Source organism: Acanthopagrus latus, chromosome 17 (genome assembly GCF_904848185.1).
Source record: "Acanthopagrus latus isolate v.2019 chromosome 17, fAcaLat1.1, whole genome shotgun sequence".
In the NCBI taxonomy this organism is placed as follows: Eukaryota; Metazoa; Chordata; class Actinopteri; order Spariformes; family Sparidae; genus Acanthopagrus; species Acanthopagrus latus.
In genome coordinates this window covers 30255436-30280184 of record NC_051055.1, presented here as the reverse complement: position 1 = coordinate 30280184, position 24749 = coordinate 30255436, and the positions used below count along the sequence as shown (strand labels likewise).

The window sequence follows — 24749 nt, the reverse complement described above, 5'->3', positions numbered from 1 at the left end:
AATATCTGTTAATTTTACATTTTTATCTCCTGAATATGACATTTATCTCTAAATTCAAATCATTTCTAGTTATATATCTGGTAATTTTACATTTTTTTTATCTCCTGAATATGACGTTTATCTCTAAATTCTTCCTTTTATCAAATCATTTCTAGTTATATTTCTGTTAATTTGATATTTCCATCTCCTGAATATAACTTTTATTTCCAAACTTTGTCTTTTTATCTTATAAATTTGTCTTTTTATCTTATAAATTTTTGTTTTTATTGTATAATTTTGATTTGCCATGGAGCGCGCACTCTTGCGGTGTTTGTATTTCCCGACTCGTCCAGCGGGCCCTGAACGCAGCGCGGCGCTCCGCTGCCATATTGTTGTTCGGCCGTCGCAGCGGCGCTCCGGAGAGTTTCTGCTGCTGTCGCCGCCTGCGGATCCACGGCTCTGTGAGGGGGAGAGGCGCCGCTTCACTCACCTTATCTGGAATACAACTGAGCTACAAGTCACTGCAAAAGTTCTCAGAGCACCGCAGCTGCCGTCGGGTTCGTAGTTTCTCTGATTTAAAAAGTTGTCTGTGTTGATGCTGTCACACTTTTGCTAAGACTAGCTTAAAGCTCACTCCGTGTGGGTCGGTGCCACTTTTTCCCATTCATGCTAACAGACGCTAGCTGATTAACGTAGTAGCAACACAACAGCAACCTCCCGTTCACACTTTCCCCTGAAGTCGTGAACTGCTGACAGGTGAGAGGCTCGACAGGTAGCTGTGTGTGGAGGCAGAGACGAGCACGCAGAGTTGTGAGCTAGCTTCGGCTCAAGTAGCAACAGATGAGCCAACTGTTCTGGAGGCTAGCTGCTGTGCTAGCTGGCTAACTCTGACTCCACCGAGCCGAAGTTGGGCGACAACTTAAAGAGTCTTTGAGGAAAGTTTGTGGAGAGACTTAAACTCATGATGACGTGACGAGCAGCTCCTGTGTTGGCTCATTTAACTCTGTGGGATAAAGTCACTGTGGTTTACTTATTTATGGCAGCCTGGAAACTGACCATTTATCACTCAGCTTGGCTTCACAGCGTCAGCTTGAAGCTGGATTTAACAGTTCAAACACAGTTACAATCCGCCCTGAGTTCAGCCCTCCCACCTGTACAGGTGAGCTGTCTCCGGTGTGATCCTGACTGCTGCTCACACTGTTTTCTGCCATGAAAAGAGGGGATTCTGTCTGAGGACTGGCTGACTGGTTGTTGGTGCCTGTTGGGTCAAGGTTCGTTCACATGTAGTCTGCCCATGTGGTCCTAAGCTCATTATCCGTTTACATCCAGCAACCTGCCTTTGACTTGAAGAAAGGAATTCATAACCCATTGAACTACATGTGCTCTGAAAAAGCCCCTTTGTGTCAGAGCCCGACTCATTTAACTTCATTATCGGTTAACAGGTGCGTCTCTCACCTTTCATGTATTCTAGATTCATGACACATAAAATGAAATTTCAAGCCTTTTTTTTTTTGTCATGTCTTATATTATGGCAGCCTAGTAAACCAGCTACTAGTCCTGCTGGAGGAGGAAATCAGCATTTCCATACAGTATAGAGATGCTGATTACCTTTTCCAGCCGAACTTTGTACCTGCCCACGTGCCAAAACTACCTGACTGGGCTTGATTGGCCGGACGACTCACCTGTAGAGAATCTTTTACTAGATTTTAAGATTCTGGAACAGGGCGAACTAAATTAAACAGTATTTACATACAGACGGCTTTAGTTTCTGCATGCCAGTACATAGTTTTTTCATTTCGCCGTTAGCCGAGATAGCACGTTGTGCTTGTATAAGATGGTGGCGTCGGATGAGAGACGAGGGCAGAGCAGGTTACAATGACACTTTCTACCTGTTTACATGTTTCAGCTTGTTGTTTAAGTGTTGGAAACTTACAGTGAAGACCTGCTGACCTCACTCTGTATGATTACACTGAATGGCTAAAGTACAGATAAATGAACGGTTAACTTTGGAGTCTATCAGTGCTGCTCTATTTCATTATTTAGCTCCCGGAGCCCGCTGAATGCTGCAAGCATAATTTTGCAACAGAAATAATCAATAAGCTGTGTGAAACTGAGTTATTTGAATAACTCGAGGAATCTTCTCAGCCCTGATATCAGCAGATTTATCGCTGTGGGATTGTTTTACTCCCTGATATCAGTGTTGGCATTCGCCCCTGGATTTATAAATGGACCAGCAGTTAAAAAGATAATGTACTTTACCATAAACTAAAACGGCAAAAAGCAACGATTTAACATTCACATTTTGAGAGGAGGAAATGAAGCTGCAGCAGTTAAAGTGAACTTGTCAAATATCACAGTTTCTCTTTGTCAAACAATTATCAGAATAACAAATAATCTCAGTCACAGAGCAGCTGCAGCCGTGGATTCATTTACAAGTCAGGAAACCTCATCCACTGAACCAGATGTGCAGTTTTTTTTTCAATTTACTTTCAATTATTTGCATAACAAAACATCCCAGTCCCCCGAGCGTCGACGATTCTCTGATTCCTGAGCAGAGCAGCTGTCAGTCTCACACTGGAGCTTCATGATCTCCATGTTGACAGGAGCCTGGTGTGATGAGTGACTGATTATGGCTTCACTCTGCACACATAATAAAATAACCCTGAGCTGCTGTAATCCATCTGTTCTCCAAGAGCAGGTAGAAGCAGAGTGAACTCACAGATTCCTCATTTATAGAAAACATCTTTAAAACATCCTCACGTCTCTGCTTCAATCACACATACAGACTTCACTGATCCAGAGCGAGTTGATGAATGTAAAGAGCGTCTCGTGCTGGATGAGGACGAGGTCGCATTTTAAATTCAACAAATTGTTCCTGTCCTACTTCGGTTGCAGTGTCAGACTGAGCACATCTACAGGAAGACGAAGCGAAGAGGAAATGGTTGCTGAGATAAGATCTTGGTAGAATATGTTTCCATCAGACGAGTCTTAGCGTGGCGAAGTGTTCGGGTTGGTGATGAGCTTGTGTTCAGCGCGGCGAGTCTGGTAGTGAAACTGCTGCGCTCACACAGATTTACAGTGATGTGAGTTCACCTCGTTACTGTGGGAGCTTCAGCAGAAGTCGTTGTTTTCAGCCATTTGGTTTAAAAGCTTTGAGTATCTGGTTTAGAGGCTCTTCAACAGGATGCGTGGCTCATCTGACCGGTGACCCTTTTGGTAATGAGACTGAAAAGCCAAACTGTTAAATATGGATGAGTATTACATGTTTATTCTCTCTGGTTGGAGGTCCGATTATCTGCCCGGCTGATTATCAGATATTCAGCTTTTTTCTTCTCTATCAGTTTCTTGTTCTTCTGTGGGTCTGAGCCAACAACCTCTCTTCAGCTCTTTCTTCTTTATAAATTTTGACACCAAGATTTTGACCTTTATTGTAAATGTACATTAGAACCTGATCAAGATATTGGCCTGTTGCAGAAGTATCATGTTGTCGTACATGTTGCCTGACATTAAAAGTTTATTTTTGGAGATTATAATGTAGAAAAAGACGGTTGGGATGATTTTGTAATCACTGATCATTACCAGTGAACTTTGGTGCCAGACTGTCATTAAACTTCTCTCAGGAGTGTTTTTTTCTCTCCTTTTCCAGACTAATTTCTTCATTAGAAGTCATTTGATGTAGATATTTTGGGTCTTAATGCATTTCTCCATGCGGCTGCTGTAGACTTGAATACAGCTGACACCACAGTCCGGCACCAAAACAAGATTCTGTGATCTAATGACCCCTCCTTCCTTTTTTGAAACCTTGATATCAGTATCTTTCCTCCCAGAAATTGAGAATAGTTCGAGCTCTAATATCCACGTCAACAAACAGTCAGCCCTACATCATTGTCACAAAATCAGTATCGAGGTATTCGGTCAAAAATATTGTGATATTTGATTTTGCCGCCAAGGCCATGACGCCCAGCCCGACACTGAAGATCATTGGGGTTGTTTCTGGCCGGGACATTCCCACCCTACCAGGGAACCTCCGGTCGTTGAATACCAGGAAGGGAAACTGTCACTCTGCCTGTCGGTCCTCTGACAGCAGCTGGTGAATGTATTGACTGACTGATCAGCGTTTTAAGTTGTTGGATGAGACGGCAGGTTTTCCTCCCACAGAGTCAGTCAGCAGAGGTTTTCTTCTTCTTCCTCTTCGTGTCTCAGCATGGTTGAACTAGTTCTGCCAGAACTGAGGAGGGCGAGGCTGAGGGATCGTACCTACCTGACAGGTAATCACCCCCCCACCTCCCGCCCTTTCGCTCTGTAAACACTGGATGACTGGCCGCATTTCCTGTGTAATCCAACACCCAGAACATAATCCAATATGTCTCTGTTTATAAATGGATGCAGATTAGAGGCATGAGAATCGGAGGCTACTTCCTCTGTGTCATGTCAGTGAGTTCACAGGTAAACAAGCAGATTACCTGGAGCAGGGAGCGCTTGATTTGATGCACTAGAGCGTGCACGCTAGTGGGGATGACGACTGGCACTGTTGTTAATCTGGAAGCCTATCTCTTTACATCTTCCTAATTTTAATTTATTCAAAAGATATAATTACACACACAGGTGCTAAATGATCTTTGATTAAAAATGAGATTACAGTGAGGATATTGTAAAGATGATCAGTTGACTAATGGTTAAATCTAGAGCTGGTATAAAAATGGTTGAAGCAAAATCTCTGCCTTGAGACTTTGTTTAATTCCTGTCACCTGCGTTATGTGGCCTGTTTAGCTCAGGGATCATTATTCCACATGGAGTGTTATAGCAGACAGCCAAGAAAGCGTCCGTAAAAGACAGAGAATGTCCAAAGTGTGGGATCATTTCACACTTAAGAAAGAAGATAACAAAGTGTAATGTGTCCACTGCAAAGCAGAACTGGCGTATCACAACAGCACGTCAACAATGATTCAGCATCTGAACGGAAAGCATCCAGTTGTTAACACCAGCTCACCAGGCGTCGCCGACACAAGCTAACGTAAACATTCATGCTAGCTAATTTAACGTAGCCTACCATCGCTAGTCAGAACGTTTGGTGTTTGTAGAGGCTGTAGCCTGATGTCAGTATGACTAGACGTCATGTTAAGATGTGGAAACTCATTTGTGTTAAACTGCAAGAGAGTAATAGACTACACCAGATAACTCCTTTACACACACACACACACACACACACACACACACACACACACACACACACACACACACACACACACACACACACACACACACGATTGGTCGATGGGATAATCGGTAGAACTCAATTCTAAAAATATTCGATAGCTGCAGCCCAGGTTAAATCTGCAGAAAAAAATGAATCACAGAGATTTCCTGCTTATCTTTGTTTTACATCATAATAAAAAGACTATCTGGGTTTTGCACTGACAAACAGTCAGTGTCAGTAGAGACATCGTTTAGATTGATCTGTTAATCTAGAAATCGATCTGTATTGATAAAGTAGAATGTCGTGAGGCTTCTGAGGACAAGCTGTTTTTATCTGATAATGATTGTTTGGTATGACGTTGACTCTGTAAACACACTGTTATCTGTGTTTTCTTCTGATTTGCAACAGTTAATCCTTCAGAGCATGTCGACCGCTCTGTTGTTAAACACACCCATTGTTTCCACCAGTAATCAGAATAATCGCTCCGATCACAATATAAATCTGTCAGTCTGAAGAGATTTATCCAGTCTGGCCTGGTTTAAATGGATATTCAGATAGAGAGGTGGTGTAAACCTTTTAATTATCTGTTAACTGGGATGACGTCGGTTCAAAATAACCATGTTCACGCTTAATCTGAGTGTTTCTCTCTGGTTGAAGTAAAAGCTTTTTATTGGATGAACATCGTGGACAAAATCATGACAACAGTATCAACGCGACATGCACAGAAATTATGAATGCAAAGTTAAATTCATCTTTCACTTTGCTTACTACATGCTTTGAACACTTGCTAGCTAGCTAGCTAGCTAGCTAACCAAGGACACTGCATTAAACCCCGGACACAGAGTTGAAGGCGTCGCCTCATTCATCACTATTAAAACTGCTCAGTGACACGTGAGGCCAAAGCCGTCGACCGAGCGCACTGAGACTTTCACTTCCACATCTCAGTGGTCACCATCATACAGCTAAATGCTCTGACGATCATTTAGATAATGAGACAATTAAAATTCTACTTGAACCTGAGGATGTATACTGGACTGATAAGCCTTACAGTAACAGTGCAGGGCCTTGAAAGGAGAGTAGTGTGTACAGTCAGTATACTTTCAACATCTACACTTCTCATTTTCATATCTGGCCACATTCAACCATTACACAACTCACTCATGTCTCACTTCTCTATTTAACATGTGGCCTCAGCAGAGCATTTCACACTTCAGTCACTGGAGTTTGTGTCATCTCTGCCGGGGACGAGGTTTGAAATTGTTTTACCCTCCAGCCAGCAGTTTGGTTTGGAGCATATCGACTGCTTTTAAAAGACCGAACACCTCGACGCTGCCGAGTAAAACCACAGCTTGTTCCACTTAATCAACAACAGTCTTTCTGGGGATTCAAGGAAAACAACAAGCTGACATCATAGAACTCAACAACAAACACTGAGACGAATCAGGACAGAGATCTAAAGCAATCAATAAAGCAGCACATGTACTCTGATCACAAATACATCAGGATGGATAAATCTGTCCATCAGTATCGGATGATTACCAAAGAAAACGAGGAGCATGTTTCTGTAAAATAAATCCAACGTAACATGTTTTTAATGCATGTTTAACAACTTTCTTCTGTCCGAGAACCTCGTTAATTTGTAGAGCTGCAACATGATGATCGATTTACCAGTTTGTGTAACTTTTTAAGAGCACAATATTTAAAATTCCCAGCAGCTCTCAGCTTGTTTCATTTCAATATTTTATGGTGTCTTTCCTCCTCGATGGCAGTGAACTGAATATCTCTGGGTTGTCGACAAAAACAAGATATTAAAGGACGTCATCTTGGGCTCTGGGAAACACTGATCAATATTTTCTGACCCTATATAGACCAAACAGCTTATCAATTATCAACACTTAATCTAAGTTGCAGCCATTTTGAAAGAATTTCCTGCCACAGTTGCTCAATAATGTAACGTAAAAAACAAAGTAAAAGTTACACAACATGTTCTTTAAAACTACCTTTAACCTTTTAGATTTTATTGGATGTCATTATTATTAACAGTAATCGAAGTGTGATAAGATAAATGCTTTAATTTATTCTGTAAATCACACGGCATAAGATTGACCATTGTATACACAGTGTTGTATCATCTGCATACACTGTAATACTGGTAATAGTCAAAACTGATTCTAATATTGTGAAGCAACGTCGAGACACATCAGACTTCACTGATGTTACTTCAGAATAAAAACCATTCAGTCATGCTGTGTATTTCCTGTTGCCTTCTGATCTCTGTGGCATTACAGATGGTTCAAAGTCATAAATGTTAAATTTATTAGACAACGACTTCACTCTCGGGGATTAAGACGAGTCAAACATCAAAGAGGCAGTTGAGGGAAATGAGATAACGTGTGATGTGTCTGTAGAACTGGAAACATAGTGACGGGAAACGTATCTCACACATGAGTGCACCTGTCTAGAACTGATGTAATCAGCACTTCCATCACAAACGATGACTCTCTAAATTCAGTACTACTCGTATTTGTAAGCAGGTATCAGCTGATAAGGTTCGAACATCCCCAACAACAGAGTTCAGGATATTAGATTAACCTTTTTATTATTTTAATAATCGTCTTGTGAAAATGTTCTTATATTTTTTATTATTATTCTTCATTCGTTTATTCTTCACACCCAAATAAGAGCGGCAATAACAAATGATAACGTTTTAAGTTACTAGTCACATTAAATTAAATGAAAAAAAATAAGTTGTCATGAGTGGAGAAAACATTTTTTAGGTGCTGTATTTTTAGATTGAATTATGCCTTTTTCCTGATGATGGACTTATCTGTATTCAGCGTCGGTTCTTCTTCACGACACGTCGAGTGGCTTCATGTTTAAAGATTGAGAGAAGCTAATTGTGGGAAGGTGGAAGTCAAGCACCTCATCAGTTTCTTGCCAGGAAGTGGGCACACACATTTGTAAAAGGTGTGAAATGTCGTTGGAGGATCTGCTCATAGCAGGTGTGTGATGCTGCTGTGGCTGATCTTTACTGGCTGTTGATTAACCTGTCCTGTAAACTCATCCTAAAGCACTGAACTGCTGGTTTTTGGCTCTTTTGAAAGGTTAGAGGCTTTTTTCATTTCTTTTTTTATATCCCCAAGCTGTCAGTGTGTCTTGCATGGAACTATGGAAGTTTAAAAGCTTCTATTAGCTGGAAAACACAGCCTGTTCAAAGAGCAAAATGTAAAATGTACATACAATTGCATAATATACAAGTTTAAAATAAGTGATACTGGGTTTAAAATCTCATTGGCAACATGAAGCATTAAACACCCAGAGGCTGGCATGTGATTGGCTCAGGAGACGGAAGAATGATGAGATTGTCTTCACAGTCACTCATTGGCTGTTATAGACTCTAGGGTGGGCCTAGAAGCTGTCAATCAAACGGCTGCTGTCACAGGATCTTGGTGTGGAGGGAACATGGCGTCTGCTGTGAGATGACAGCATTATGTTTAACAGACAGAAACACTAAAAGTCACATAATCAGTTATTGACATAAATCTATTGGATAATCGGGGAATAAGTGAAGACAGTTTTAGATTTGGAGTTAGATGCACTACTGAAAAACTCAGATACTTCATTAGTGAGTTGGCAAAACTGCATGTTAGTTTACTGGCATGTTTTTTTAATTGACTGTACCTTGCTGATGTGGTTTTATCTTGAAATAGTGTTGACATGAATAGAATCAGGAGAATCTCTCAAACGACGTCTGACATACAAATTGAGCATTAGCCTCCTCGCTAAGCTTTCTTTCAACAGGTTAATCCGTTGACTCTTGTTTGTATAATCAGTTAGTTATATCGATCAGTGTTTCCCACAAGTCTTTATGCTGTTATCATACGCAGTCATTAATACAAAACAAATAGAACGGTTTATATTCTGACGGTGACATCTTGAGGACTGAACCTGTAGCCTCCAGGTGCTCTTTGGACTGAAGCTTGAGGGAAATTACCTGAAGAGATTTAAGAATATTGGTTTTCATGGTGCGTGCAGAACCAGCATGAAGTGACCATAAAGTGATGGAAAAATGTCAAACTGGCGCCAGAGCTGCAGGTCACAGCCTTCTGCTACCTGTTGGCTTTATTTGCACTGGAAAGGCTCAAAGGTCGATGTGCTGCAGCAGAACGAGGGAAACAGATGGAGGCCTGTTCAGAGCACATTCCTCAGAAAACTCCATCCTGTCAGTCCTTCACACCAACACTCAGCGCCGAAGCTGCACGCTCTGCCACTTCAGGTTGTTAGTGTGAGTTTAAACCTCAGAGCAGGAAAGCGCTGCACTCTGAGAGGTTACACCGCCTCAAGGTTTTATTATTTAGTGCCCGCTGAGCCGACCAGCCTCCTCTCAGACTCAAAGCGTCTTTTCCTGCACCATGTTCTTCAAAAAAAAGACAACATCTTTCCTCAGGCCAGTTACTCTCCAATAATATAAGCAAACCGATTTATCAGTCGTGTTTTCATATTTGTGCCGTGGATAATAAGGAATCCACCGGCTGGTTCAGGTTGTGCCAGCAGCGCATTCTGTGATGCCACTGTGTGTTTTGCAGACTGCAGTCGATTATTGTGTTTCAGTGTTTCACCTGGAACTTTGGTTGAAGCTCTTATTGTGTATTGATCAGTAAAGTAAACAATCAGATGTTAAATTGTAAAGATGACACAGCCAGCCTACTGCTGCTGCACTTCCAGACGCCACAGGGCGACTTGAGGCTTTCCTTTTTTAAAAATCTCAAAAAGAAAATTCTTCAGTCTAACAAGTCTGATTTTAACCACATTTTCATGTCTTTCGCCCCAAAAAGTGGAAAAGAAAAGCTGTTGTGAAAGCAGGATCAGGACAGTTCAGCTGCAGCTCTCTCAGTTCAGCGTGGTGCCAAAATAAATACTCTTTATCGTTGTAAAAACTTTCGTCCTCTGCCTGACAGCCGTGGGTGTGTGTGGAAAAGATAAAATAATGCAGTTATCTAGCAGTAGTGTCAGTGTGTTGCTGTGCTGAGGGAAAGTTTGAGGCTGGGAAACTCTCAGTCCCGAGGTCTCTTCTGTCTTCAGTGTGAGCAGCCAGGAGGGTTTAAGCGTCACTGGTGCAGGTTCAGACAGATGAAGGTGTATAAGCCAGGTGATCCAGCTAACTGATTAGTCAAGTTCACAAGTCCAGACGCGCAGAAGATTCCCAAGAACAGCGACTAGGTGAAACACTGAAACAGCAACAGCAACGGTAACCAAGGAGCTTCACAGAGATGGTACGTTTAGTGTATCTTGTTTTGATTATTTGTCCAGTTTTCAGTTGTTATTTCCCATCTTGTTCAGAATAATCGATTATTCTTAAGGAAACGATCAGAGATTGTGAGTGGAGCCGAATGTCTGCAGGTTAGAGGAAGTAAAATTTACACCACCAGTAAAATGTTGCTTTGAGTTGTGACTCAATAACTGCCGATCCTTCGAGTTTTACCTACAAAAGTGTCTTTGATGCAGATAAAAGTGTGGATGTAAATGAGAAGAAAAACCATGACGCTGTACTTTTGATTTTTGATCTTTGGTAATAGCCTGATGTTGGAATGAGTCACTTTTGAATTTAACTTCCACTCTGGAAGTTTCCAGAGTTTCCGGCTCCTGCTGCAAGTCATATTTCTGCTGACGTCAGCACGTGTGGCCTTAAAAGGCAAAGCGATTCGGTCGGGGAGGCGTTTTTTAATCATGAAGCTCATCAGTTGAGGTCGGGAGGAAGAAACGGCTGGAAATGACTGTTTAGGTAATTTTGCTGTTTTTAAAGCTTCCAGACATGAAACTAAAAACTTTAAAAGCTTTGTGACTTTTTGCTTTTAACCTCTGAGACATTTTGATTGTATTCTTATCTTGAATATTTGTATGAAGTTTTCCTGGAGCATTTGTTTGTTGTGAAAAGTTTATTGTCGTCTTAGTTTGACTAGTAAGATATTGTAACCTGAGTAATAATGATTATTCTGCTTTTTACAGGCTTGACATTTCACAATAAGAGAGAACGTGGACTTTTTGGCAGAAATTGATGTCTCAGAGAAGCTGAACCGTCATTTATCACAACGTCTGCTCTGTCATTACTCTGATTATAACCCTGGTTCAAGACCACTGTGGTTTTAAATCAGTTAAAGTGCCTTTTGATTTTTCTTTTTCCCTTTGAGCTCTTAAGAACAGAGTGTTTATTATGTGATTGGAGGTGGTGGTGATGAGCTGAGAAAACATTTTGTCACTGTTCGGTCTGAGAAAGTATGAGAACAGGAGATCATTGTTGTTGCTGGTGTTATCAGACATGACAGTGTTTCCCACACATTGCCTCTATTTGAGTGACCCGTGCAGGTAGATTAAGACTCGTTTGGTTGTTAAAATTATTTTTCAATAAAGATGCTCAGTTGTCATAATAGTCTTTGAATTATATTAATGGAACTAATAATTTGCATCTACGCCTCGGCTGTTATAATGTGTAGTGATTGAGATCCTGGAAAGTTACGTTTTCACTCTAAATGACATAATTACATAATCGCCATCAGTAAACTGGACGCTGTCTGACTCCCTCGCGGGGACGGAGGCTGTTTTCTGGGGGAAAGTTCACTGAAGTCTCGGTCTGGAGGGCTGACCGCCACAGAGATTTATTTTCATCACAAACACTCGGTGGGTTAAAGTTTTTTGCCGGTGACAGACGCTGTTTTTCAGGCAGAAATGTGACGAAGACTTGATAGGACAGACAGGAGGACAGACAGGAGGACAGACAGGAGGACAGACAGGAGGACAGACAGCTACATACAACTGTGGTATTTTTTTCCTCATATAAGTTGCCAACAGCTCTAAATACGATGTGAGCTTCAGTTAGCTTTGACCACAAATGTCCCAGGAGGGAAACTGTTTCTCTCAAGTGTCTGAACTTCTACTGGAGGAGAGAATATTTGGACTTCAGCCGCTGTGACCTTGAAAAATGAATTCACAGGTAGAACACGGATGTTTCAGCTTCAGGTTGTTCTGATGTTGATGGTCAATGTAACTTCATCTCGTTCTTCCATTCTCAGTTAATCAGACACATTAAAAGTACGTCGCTGTCAGGGTTGTTTCTGCACGTCTGCCTGATCTCTCTTGTCTAGAAGTTTCCAGACCAGTTTGAAGCTTGAGATCCTCTAATTGAACCTCTCCTGCAGGTTATAGTTGTGACACACATAGTAGTCATATTACACGTTGTTTAATTAAAGATTCAAGCAGTGAAGCTATGTGTCATCATCCCATTAAGACTGGGAAATTACCACTAGCCTCCAGCCAGATGCTGCAAAATGAGTTACTGTATGCTGACCTGCAGGAGGAAGGGCTAATCACCATTTTTAAAGTAATGTAAGCCAATGTGAAACTGGATGGATGATAAGAACGGTTGTTATCTGTACTTAGAGGCCAAAGTGCGCTGACTCAGCAGATGTTAGGCAGCATTTCCTGTAATCAATCCTAAATATGGTGCTCCTGATCCTAAAAGTAGCTCCAGTCATTTTTCCATTCTTGGTGGCTGCATGTTTAATGCATTGACAGTGAAGAAATGACAAGTTAAAGGAACTTTTAGTTTAGTTTTTAATCTGCAGATTTTGTGTGTTTGGTTTCTGGCGTCCTGCGTTGTGTAAAATTAAAGTCTTCTGCTTTTAAAATCCTGTTGCGGGTTAGTTAACAGGTGAGAACATCGGTTCAGTTTGCTCTCGCCTGTCACATCAGATTAACCTCCAATCCTTGTATCTGTGTTCATACTCACACCGTGGTTGTGTAATCCTGTGTGTCGACTGACGGGATGTTGTTGGCACATCGCGGCAGCATGGTGGCATATTCAGGTCAGCCACAAGCGGATGAGGGCTGATAAAAGGAGGCGGGCCGTGTTACCAACAACCGTGCTGTTTAATTTCTGTGCAACTGAAACTGAATATCTGGAAATACTTGACCACGTGCTTCATCGTGAATCACAAAAATAAAATGATTCCCCTCACAGTCAGAGGAATAATGCTCCTTTATTCACTTTTTTACAGCAAACAACAGTTTTCAGCTTCAGTAGAACATCTGACGAACAGCACTGCTGACGCTGTGACAGTCTCGTTGTTCTTCCTATTACGTTTTCACACAAAAAGCCTGGAAAGCTTTCAGTGTGAGGCAGCGTCGACAGAACGGTTCAGTTTGTATGAGCAGTAATTTGAATAGCTTCAATACAGCTGGAGTTTAGTTTTGCTCCTGAATGTGACCTCAGAGATTCATGTAGAAGCTACAGAAGGACTGAGAGTCGAACAGAGTCTAAGCTGAGGATACAGAGTCTCACGTCCGGATGTTTTTTTCAACATTTTCCACTCAGATGAAACTTTCTCTGAGTTTCTCTGAGTGTCCATGTACTTCTGCAGGTTTCCACGTTGACCTCTAAAACAGCTGAGTTGGATCTTTATCCGAATATTATGGAAATCACAAGTTGTGCCAGTTTTTTGTTCGTTTTGACAAACAGCATCATAGTTACGGGTGTCATTATTATTTTCAGCACTGATGGATCTGCCATTGTTGGTCCATCACATCTGGATTTGTAAAGATTAACAGATCACTGGTGTTGGGTTAGGGTTATGTCTGATGTCCTGACAGCTGTCATTTACATTTTAAACTCTTCTTTATGAAGACGGCTGAGTGTTTAAGCAACAGTTTGACCTCATCCTGATGTATTTTTGCAGGTTAGAGTTACGGTATGTATTCTCACAGATCCGTCTCAGCATAAAGCTTCACACCTGTGGCCGATTTTAAAAACAGACCAATCAGCGTCCTGTGAGATGGTTTAGACGTGACGACGGTGAGAAGCGACTGCTGGCGGCCACTGAAGAGGTTAGAATAGACAGATAAGATTTCTTCATTTAACTGTTGATCTGATTGGTTGACGTTAGTCTGTTGTAGACGTTTACAGACAGATGGTTCGTCCAACAGCCTTTTTGATGGCACTTGCTCTTTTCCAAACAGTTTGTAGCAGCTCTGTTCCAGATGGATTTGCTAACAAACATACCCGTTGTCAGTGATTCAACACTGACTGCATCAATCTGTATGTTTGCTTTTACCTTGATGCTTCAGGAGTGTTATATTGATCCCTACTGAAGAACAGGTTGTGCTGCATTTTCTGGACTCTGTCGCCCGCTTCCTTCATGATGTGATCTGGTAAAACGAGTGCTTGAAAACAGAAACATACCAACAGAAGAGGCAACACAATGACAAAGCCTCATCCAGCGTCTGCACTCACATTCCCCCCCGGGGATAAATGGGTGTCCTTGTTTTTCTTTTTGTTTTTTTTTCACTGCTGCTGTTTACAGCCCACAGAAACTCTCTTTATTTCTCTCTTCGCTCCCCGTCTTTGTCATCGTCACTCTCTCCCTTTAGCGTCTGACTCATCGCTTCCTTTCCCCCCGAGGCTTCCCGTCGTGGTACAGCTCGAGGTTTATGTGCAGGTCGTGTTGCAGAGTAGAAAACCCAGCGTCCTCTTCATGTTTGGAAGAAAAGTAGCTGGTTCACAGATCTTCTTTTAGACGTGATTTCTTTTAACCCAGACACACTTTCCTGGCTGGTTGGCTGGTTGAACTGCCTCTCTTGTTATTAACTTGTCAGGGTTTCTTCTTGGCTAAATGGGTCTGTGGCATTTTCCCTTTTCTGATGCCAAGATGATGTACTTTGCCATCTGGCTTACTGAGGTCATTAGCTGCATAATTTCAGGGTGTCTGCAAGATTCATTCTCAGATTTTTCAGCATCTTTTCATGGCAACTTGGAAAAAAAACAAAAAAAAACAAAACATGTCATGGGAGAAATTGTTGTTCTGAACTCTGCAGACTCTTGAAGGAACAGAGTCACAAAGGTCGCTCTGCCCCGCTGCTAAAGGAAAATGGCCACCTGTGAACACCTGTTGTGTATAATCGTTGTCCCACCTGTCAGAGGTGGAGAACAAAGTGCCGTGTTTCCACTGTGTTTTATCTTATTCTCGGAGAGGGTTTATTCTGGTTCGGTCCTGGCAGTAAAGGACCGGACCTTGTAAGCTGAGAGAGAGGACGGCACTCCTAATGAATTAATCATTGAGCTTATCTAAAGCCTCCGCTGTGCCTGTAACCTAAGGTAGCACAGACGGGACCGCATTGGCATTCAGCACAACAAACCCCAGTCCATCATCCACCCATGTAGGAAATACACTTTCATTCTCTGATTTTCATCTTTTATGCAGCACAGTCTTGGTTTGTATGCATGATGAAGTCAGGGTTGTATTTAATACCTGCAGCGTAAAAATGTTAATCCATGAAACTGTCGGACTTCTCAGATCTGAGCCGGATCACCTCTCTTGCTTTGTTTTTCTTTAACATTTTAATTGATCAGACTAAAGACATCTGAAATGTAATCCTACACGCTGGGTTGGTGTTATCGAGATATTGGAATTCCTATCTTTAATACAATACCTTCAAAAATAAAGATATTCAAATCGCACTTTAGATACCAGTGGGAAGAACCGGATCAACAGAAGTGTTTTTGATTTTTATTGAAAAGGTTTAGAAACAAGTTCTTTTTAATTTTCAAATATTCAGAATTTCATTTTCCACCATTTCCTGACATTTTATTGATTGGACCAATAACCTGATGACTGAATAATTCATCTAAAAAAGTGTTTTGTTTGCGGCTTTATTTAATCGATGCGCTACTTCTTTATAATTTCCTGCAAAATTTTACACAAGAGTAAAATGGAAAACATCCTCAGTTGATGCGGTAGTTTGACTAAATTCATCTACTCTGTCGTCTTGTTGTCTCAGCATCATCTTTGTGACTTTACAGTTGAATAAAGATTAAACAAAATGAAGAAATTAAACCATAAACTTGAGTGTATTTGACAGGCTACACGCGCAGCTGCTCAACACAACTTAAGTTTTTTAGACTAGGATTCTAGTTTAGTGTCTCTGTTTTTCTATAATTAACACAGAATTACATCAATCTTCCAGGAATTATTAGGAAATAACAGATCTACAGTGAAGTCAAGAACAAAGAATCCAAAGTTATTTTTTCTTGCAGTAACTGCAGCTCTGCATCAGATGTTCAGGCGCACGTCACGTCCTTTTGTTTTAGGACTAATTTGGCGTGTGACGCATGAAGTTTTTTGACCCGACCCGGCTCGGTTTAGACCACATCTGTCTGAGCACGAGGCCACAGCTGGATGATTGATGTGTTTATTGTCTCCGATGACACAGCAGCCGGTGGAGGTTAGATCCACAGACATGAAGAGTCCGGTCCAGATCTCCAGCTGGCTGACAGGCCTCACAGGTCCCACAGGTGGGAAACTGACAACAACTGCCAACTTATACTAATTATTAATTACTCCTGGCTGTGAAGTTTATCTCCACCACCAGCTTGTGTGAGACGTTTAGTTAGCATGTGCATCACCAATAAACATACAAAACATTTCTTAAGACTTCTTTAGTTATTTGAATTATGCTGCGTTTGGTTAACAGTGAGTAGTGATTTCTGGATTATCTTAAAATGCTTCATATCCCTCTAATCTCTACAGTCTAAGCTGAAGGGACGACACAGTCATTAAACCATGTGACGGAGAAAATGATTGAAACACAGTGTAAGAATCAACGTGCTTCTCGTCTCCTCTGGTGTCACATCACGTGTTGCTACCAAGTGAATACTGTAACACTGTTTTGCATTTTAAATCCAACAGAGATCAGATTTGATTGTCCTCGTGTCTCGAGACGACCACTTCATTTTCGAGGAGCTGCTCTGAATCCTGAAGCTGAATTATAATGTTGTAAATCTGTTACTGAACCGACAAACTCTGGACTTCTCCTCGGCAGACGCCGTTAGCGAGGCTGGTGTAAATTGGTCTTCTCTCACAGCCTCGTGTCAGCGGGCTTTTCTGTCTTTTGTCTTTGCAGGATTTCTTCCTTCCCCTTGATTCAGTCGACCGTCACGCTCTGCAGAAAAGAGATATGATGATGTTTAAGTTGAGAGGAGCTCGCTCACAGACCACAAACCAGTCAGAGATGTTACAAGATACCGAGGTGCCACCCGTGTGGACGGCGTTACTGCAGAAAGTCAGAACACAGCTGATGTTTTATAACATCATCATGAGTTACTGACACTGATTATAATGTAGATCAACGGTTTACCATTTTTCAAGCTGCTCGTCTCTGTTTTCTTCCATTTTAGGTGGAATATTTTTGCGTTTTGGACTGTTGGCAGTTTTATTATAATATCTATTCATTAAATATGTTTTCAGACTGGTATACAGCAGCGTCTGATTGCTTTTTTTCCCTCTCGTCTGTCTTTGAAGCGTTTGTCACAGCAGAGCAAATTAAGCCCATTCTTTCTCCCGTCATATTCTCTCTGTATTTTCAGCCTGTTTCTTCCCTCTTCCCTCTCGCTTTGATTACTGGGTTTGGAGCCTTCAGCCTGTATTTATGCCGCTCTCGCTCTCCGGGGCCTTTGCTCTTTGAGTCCTCATCTGTGTGCCGATGGGAGCTGGTTGGCCGGCTGCTTCTGCAGTGGGCAGCGAGCCCCCGCTAACAGGGCGGACATGTCAGCAGCCCCTCTGTCCTCTCCCGGGGTGATTAGTGTGCAGATCACTGGGGAGCCCGGCCCGGCGCTGCGCTGGCTTGTGTCGGCTCATTAGCATTGTTTCTAGGTCTGTGGGTTTTTTGAAAAGGGCAAGAAAAACAAGGGCGCAATCACACCTACACTTTGTTTTTTCTGTGTGTTAGTTAACAGTTAGTTAAGTTCTGGAGTTTGTACAAGCTCAGTCCACCTACTTCATAACAACAAACACGAGTCACTTCATGAACTCTTCAGCTTGTTTGCTGGACTTGTGGTTTAGGGTCGTCTGATGAGGTCCAGAAGTTAAGAAACCACATATCAGATTCAGTCCAGTGCAGCTGTGCAGCTTCTGTTCTTGTGCCAGTGAGACAATAAGTTAATGGTGATTGAATCGATTGAATCAACGCTGTTTAAATAACGCGACTGTTTAAATAACGCGACTGTTTAAATAACGCGACTGTTTAAAACGAGGTATAGAAGCGAGTTGGAGAGCGATCTGGTTACATCATCTTTTTATGGGCATTTTTCATGTTGTACTAGTTTTGTGTTTTGGCATGCAAACATGTGCTAATTGGTTCTTTTTATAAATAGATATGAAGGTTTTTATTCAGAAATAAAAGTATTCAACAAATCTATATTTTGGCCAAATCCCCAAACTCTTAATTAATCTTGTGATTTGTGAACATGGGTGGAAATCTGCTTGGTGAATGTCTGCATCTGCTCGTGGCCATCATGAGAAAAGTCGTCGTATTAATATATTATTTGCTTTACTGGAGAGACTGAACGTTTCTCTGCAATTTGCTAGAAAAAACTCAGGATGTGTGTCGTGTCAGCAGTGGTGGAAAAAATCCAATGTCATGCAGCCCCAGCTCTTTATATCAAATTGCTGAAAATAAGCATCATTGCACACTACGGCTTTAATCCGTTTGTTTTGTTCAAGGCGACTTTACAGGCATGAAACCTTGGAGGAGTTGTTTTGTAGTATTTCAGGCTCTCGTTTGTGGTCGTGTATCTGAGCGGATGATTAAAAGATTTCACGTTCCAGAGCAGCTCGACGTGGTGAATCTGCGGTTACACAAACCTCCTCTCAGCAGCTCAGCTCAGAGATCTATCAGGACGACCGTAGATCCCCAGATAAACTGCAGAGCAACAGGAAGAGAAGAGTGCAGAAAGAGCAGTCGCGTCTCCGTGAACAGAAGTTGAGAATGAACGGATTAACCTTCAGCTGCGCGTCTGTCTGCTGGGTTTGTGTTTGCGCTCTACTAAACTGTGTACATCATCCTGCATGTGAGCGTCGTTCTGAGGTCACAGCTTCTGCTCTCGGCCCTCGGGCTTCGCCAGAGAGCGGCAGCATCCTTCCATCTCTGTCATGAGCGACCTTTGACCTCCTCTGTCGCGCTGCAGGAGAAGCTGGAGGGGGGATGAGCAGAGAAACCTGCTGCTGTTTGCTTCTCAGCCTCGTCGTTGAGTTTCTCTCTGGAAGGCTTCAGATGTGGAGTAATTCAAACTGAAACACACACACACACACACACACACACACACACACACAGAGTGAGTGCAACATTTCCTCTTTACAAACTGATGAAAAGATAGCACAGGCGTAAAAGTGCACCGCGCATTAGAAGCACCACATAATCACATTATTCAATAACCCGGGCGTGTTTTTAATGGCAGTGATGTGCTGCACATCAGGCTGCACATCAGGCTGCACATCAGGCTGCACATCAGGCTGCACATCAGGCTGCACATCAGGCTGCGTCCTGCCGTCCTGCCGTCCTGCAAAACATGCAGACGAGTGGCGGCTGGTTATGTAACATTTAGCCTTTGTTGCTAACGTATTCATCAATATAGAGCAGCTAGAAGGAGCTCTATAAAGTTCACCGTGTCTCCTCTGGTGAGTCGACGTCAGATACAAACTTTTTAAATTTGAACACTCAGTTCATTTACTGTCATTTAGCTTTAAAGTGTCTGTTAAACTGAATCATCTCTCCGATAATTAACATACAAACATTATAGTACAAGAACACCGGCGAGTTTCACAGCAACCAGTTGGTCAAAACACACCTGTACAGTCAAACATTGGTTTCTTTTTGTAGAACTAAGTGCTGATTAACTGACTGTTATTTCTGCTGCTGTCTTACTAGTCGACTATTCGCGCTCATCCCTCGCGTTTTTCACGCCTGCATTGTGTGAGATGCAACGATTGTAGCTGCAGGATCCAAATGATTCAAAGATTTTACTGTCACATAAGGAATAAACAAGTTGTCAATGCAGCGACATCCTTATGTCATTAATTAATCTATTTTAGAATAAACTAGAAGTGAATAAAAGAAATAAAAGAAAACCGTCTGTTTCTGTCTGAGCAGCGACACTGTGACGATGTTTCTGCTGATTTTCCTCTTCAGCTCGCTGCCGCTTCGTAAACGCAGCACATATTAACGATCGGAGGGTTTCTGATCGGTGTGATCAGCAGATTCCTGCATGAGGTCACATTGAACAGCTCTGGTCTAAGCCGTGCTTCATATGTTGTGTAAAATCAGATCATGTGGCTCACACACCCGACATGTGATGCGGCTTTTGGACGTTTAAAACATCAGTGACCTCAGACTGTTGTGGTAGCTTTGGCGGTTGCCGAGCAGTGACGGCGAGCAGGACGGGAAAATGTAGTGAGCGAAAGAAAGAGGAACTGTGTGTGATTTCAGTAGAGGAACAAATACAGACAGCGTAACCAACATGTAGGGCGGAAAGTTTACAAAAGAAACCAGTAGAATTTGTGGAAGCAGCACAATGTTTGAGCAGCAAAGTGATTTATCTTTAATAAACCTGCACGTTGGGTTTGACTTTACTCTTAATTATTGGTAATATAAAAGAAACGACTTCAGTATCCTGGTTAATTATTCATGAACGATTTATGGAAAATTGAAGCGATGTAAAATACATCACAGGTACAAAAATACTGAAATATTTATTCACTTAATCAAGGCCTGTAACATAATGTGCTTCTACAGCATTTACTATCCTCCTCTCATGAAAATGTATGAACACACAGCAGAGCAAACGCAGTGCACATAACCCCATCTGTGTTTAATTCATTTCATGTTGTTGGTATAATCAGACAAGATGAACGTTATTTATAAATGAACTGCGTTGTTGAAGAATGTCCTCCCTCTGTTTAAGTAATACATGTTGTATTTTGACCTTGCTGTGCTCTGTTGTACGTCAGTGAATAAATGAAACGAACATGAGATGTGAGTTGGATTAAAAGATCTCAGCCTGCAAGATTTATTCTGAAAACAACACCGTAAAATACAAGAATACAGATGTTTGACGGGCAGGAAAAGAAAAGCAGCCGATGCTCATCAAGTCAAAGTCGAACAAAAATATGAGATTATTTTTACAACAGTTGACCTGAATCAAGAGCGTTTGCTCTGGTTTTCAAAAATGGGGCGTGACAGAATCCGCCGATCTAAAAATGTTTTTCCTTTGAAGTTTTGAAACTCAAACTTTCCTCTCTGCTTCCCTCCAGGTGAGGTGAAGATGGTGGACCGGCTTGCGAACAGCGAGGCCAACTCCAAGCGGATCGCGGTGGTTGAGGGCTGCTTTGGTGCCGCAGGTCAGCCTCTGGCAATCCCCGGCCGCGTGCTGATTGGCGAGGGCGTCCTCACCAAACTCTGCCGCAAGAAGCCGAAGGCCCGTCAGTTCTTCCTCTTCAACGACATCCTGGTGTACGGCAACATCGTCATCCAGAAGAAGAAGTACAACAAGCAGCACATCATCCCGCTGGAGAGCGTCACCATCGACACTGTGCCGGACGAAGGAGACCTACGCAATGGCTGGCTCATCAAGACGCCCACCAAGTCCTTCGCCGTCTATGCCGCCACCGCCACCGAGAAGTCCGAGTGGATGAACCACATAGGGAAGTGTGTGGGAGACCTGCTGCAAAAGAGCGGCAAGGCGCCGACTGGCGAGCACGCCGCCGTCTGGGTGCCCGACTCAGAGGCGACGGTGTGCATGCGCTGCCAGAAAGTGAAGTTCACGCCGGTCAGCCGCCGCCACCACTGCAGGAAGTGCGGCTTTGTGGTTTGCGGGCCGTGCTCAGAGAAGAAGTACCTCCTGCCCAGCCAGTCGTCCAAACCCGTTCGCGTGTGCGAGTACTGCTTCGTGCAGCTGACGTCGGGAGGCCTCGCGCCGCGCTCAGACTCCATCAGCCGGCCGGGCTCGAAGTTCAACAGCAACAACCTGTCGGACGACGACGACGAAGACGACAGCAGTGACTGAGCAGCGACTCGTCCTCCCGACGGCCTCTCGTCCACACGTGGAGCAGGAAATACGTCTTTACTTGTTTTCTCTCCTCCCGGACGATCGAATCATGCTCCACCTGAGGATTAATTCACTCGGGAGTCTCAAACCAAAATATTTTATTCTTCCTCTAATTCCAGCAGGGATCAGTATTTTCCCCGAACACAGTGATTGAACAATGAAATGTGGAATTAAGTGGTGACCAGCAGAACTCTGGGAAAAGACGCTTCATGGCTTCCTCTCAGTCCGCCCCTTCGCTCGTGACTCTTAATTAGGCTGCGATTAGTCACTACAGAACACAATGGTGCTAATGAGACCCTCCTCCTCCCTCCTGTGTCCTTCTCCTAATTTAATCTGAGAGTTTTCTTTCGCTCACTTCTTTTAACTTTATGTCCATGAACTACACAAGGTGATTGCTTGTAGTTACTGCAGGGAAAAGCAAATGTTTGGGCTCTAACCTTTATCCTCCTCTGTGCTTCAGGTATTATAACGAACAGGGCTTTTTTTTGTAATAGAACTTTATTTTTCGTCCCTGTTGTGTAACTGTGTCTCCAGCTACACGTCGAGCTGAAGCGAAGATCCCTTTTATAGATAACAAAATGTAGATATTACGCTAAACCCAGAGCTTTTCTAGTCGACCTAATATAGTTGCTTCTGACAAATCAGCTACAGCTTCTCTCACAGCGAGTGTTTGTCTGCTAACACGCCTTTTGTGAGGTTCGTTTCTCAGCAAATTTAAAAGAACTAAATGGAACTTTTGCCTTTAAAGTCACGTAGTGCCTTGTAGAAATCCAGCTAAGCCTTCAGTAAGAAAGACGGTTATTTTTTTAATGAAGCCAGGCTGCCAAAAACCTGGTTGGTGTGTGTGTGTGTTGGTGTGTGTGTGTTGTGAGATGACGAACCGGCCGACACACAGGAAGAGTTCGAGTTTTCCTGGAAAGTTTGTTTCCTAGGAGACACTAACGAGCCGCACTTGACTCTGGATTTACAGGTTTGAGTTTTGAAAAGCATTTAATCCACTTCATTAACTTAACGACCCGCAGTCAGGAGCTTAACACTGACCCTGGATCTGGTTCTAGTGATTTTTATGTGATGTTCGGTGGGCGACTGCAGTGCAGCTGTGGGACGGACCAGAAGAAGAAGGAAAATAATAAACACAGCAGCCAAATTTAAAGATCAGCGACATTAATAAAGTATTGAATTGTGTGTAAGTTCACGCATGATGCCAACGTTTTCTACCAGGAGTGATTGTGAACAAACATGATTCGTTTTAAACGTCAACAGCAAAAATGAAAATCTTTTTAGAATAAACACAAAAAGTCAAATATAGAGTCGCTGATAGTAATTTATTATTTTAGTGACGAGAAAAACTCACACAAACTCTTTTTCACCTGCAGTCAGAGAACAATTTAGTAAAGTTTCAGACTTTCTTCGGGTGATTCATTATTTTTTTATTATCTTTTGCTCAGATTTGTGGTAAAATGTTCTTTGAAGCGCCGATCGGCTGAGAGAAAATGATTCTGATGATCTGGATCCCCGACAGATAAAACAGAGAACGTCTCTGATAATCTTTCTCTTTCTCTCTCTCTTTTTTTAAAAGCACCAAAGCAACACAAGAAGCTGCACAACTCACATCAGCTCTGAATACATGTTGAGTTCAGGGTCATTAAGTTCATGTAGTGGATGAGCTGGAGGTTTGCTTGGATTTTAGTGTCTCATGTCATTTTTAATTGATGTAGAAATAATGAAACGCTCCAGAGTGGAGAGGAGCGGTGCAGGTCTGTGTGGGTGAGGAGACTCTCGGCTGATTCCTCCAGTAAATGAACTGCAATAAACAGGAAGTGTTTTATTTTGTAATCCCGCCTTGCATCACTGTCTGCGTGATGACTTGCTTTGATAGTTGAGGTGGATTTGCGTTCCCAGGCGTTCAGGTTTCCAGCGTCTTCCTGTCAGAGGGCCACGCCGCGTCACAAAACAAACGCACCCTGTGTGAACTCTGCCCCTCCCGCCCGGCGGAGCTGTGTCGGCATTCTGTCCACAGCCGCTGCCAACGCAAGCTTACATGGCCGTCCGTCCCTCCTTCCTTCCTTCCTCATGTCCTTTCTCCCTTCCTTCCTTTTCCTTTTGAAAAGCACAGTCTCCTGATCGTGTGTGTGTCTGTGTGTGTGTGTGTGTGTGTGTGTGTGCGCGCGCATGCGAGAGAGACCTAAATCATGTGATCAGTCACAGAACCAGGAAGTGAAAAGGCTGCTTGGATGGGAGTTATGATGAACTACCTGCTGGTGCTGACAGAGTTCAGGTTCCAGTTTCTCTTCTCAGTGACGTCTGTGAAGAGTTTCATTCCTTTTTAAAGAGGCCGACGTTGTTAAAGTCTGATTCGGTGATGTGGAGCATTTTGAGAGAGATAAATTGGCAAAGTGATCATTTTGTAATCAGTTACACAGTTAGTTTTAGGTTGTATTAGTGTGTTTGAGATCAGGGTCGTGTTGTTTCTGCATGTCTTGGGTCGGTGTTTAAAGAGCGACGCACACCGGCAGCATGTTGACGAGCACCACCTGCACCGATTCAGCACAGATCTGATCGATCTCTTGATTCCTGAAACTCTTCCCGACCTGATCCAGTCGTGCGTCCTCGTCAGCACAGCGACATGTGAGCGCAGCCGCTCGT

At 42.7% G+C, this 24749-nt stretch overlaps 1 protein-coding gene across 3 annotated transcripts; it reads left to right on the top strand.

Annotated features, from left to right (window-relative positions):
- The first annotated feature begins 349 nt into the window (after positions 1–349).
- Positions 350–22747, top strand: plekhf2 (pleckstrin homology domain containing, family F (with FYVE domain) member 2). 3 transcript variants are annotated; one of them, XM_037074363.1, is made up of 2 exons: positions 350–536; positions 21310–22747. In XM_037074363.1, the coding sequence occupies exon 2, from the start codon at positions 21321–21323 to the stop codon at positions 22059–22061; it is 741 nt and encodes a 246-aa protein (XP_036930258.1). In that variant the 5' UTR covers positions 350–536; positions 21310–21320; the 3' UTR covers positions 22062–22747. The 3 variants fall into 3 exon arrangements, with proteins under 3 accessions (XP_036930258.1, XP_036930255.1, XP_036930257.1); XM_037074360.1 differs by lacking the exon at positions 350–536 and adding an exon at positions 10202–10449; XM_037074362.1 differs by lacking the exon at positions 350–536 and adding an exon at positions 10904–10958.
- The last annotated feature ends 2002 nt before the right edge of the window (positions 22748–24749 follow it).

Excerpts from the sequence above, each read along its gene's own strand:
- plekhf2 (XM_037074363.1), top strand. The coding sequence starts at position 21,321 with ATGGTGGACCGGCTTGCGAACAGCGAGGCCAACTCCAAGCGGATCGCG.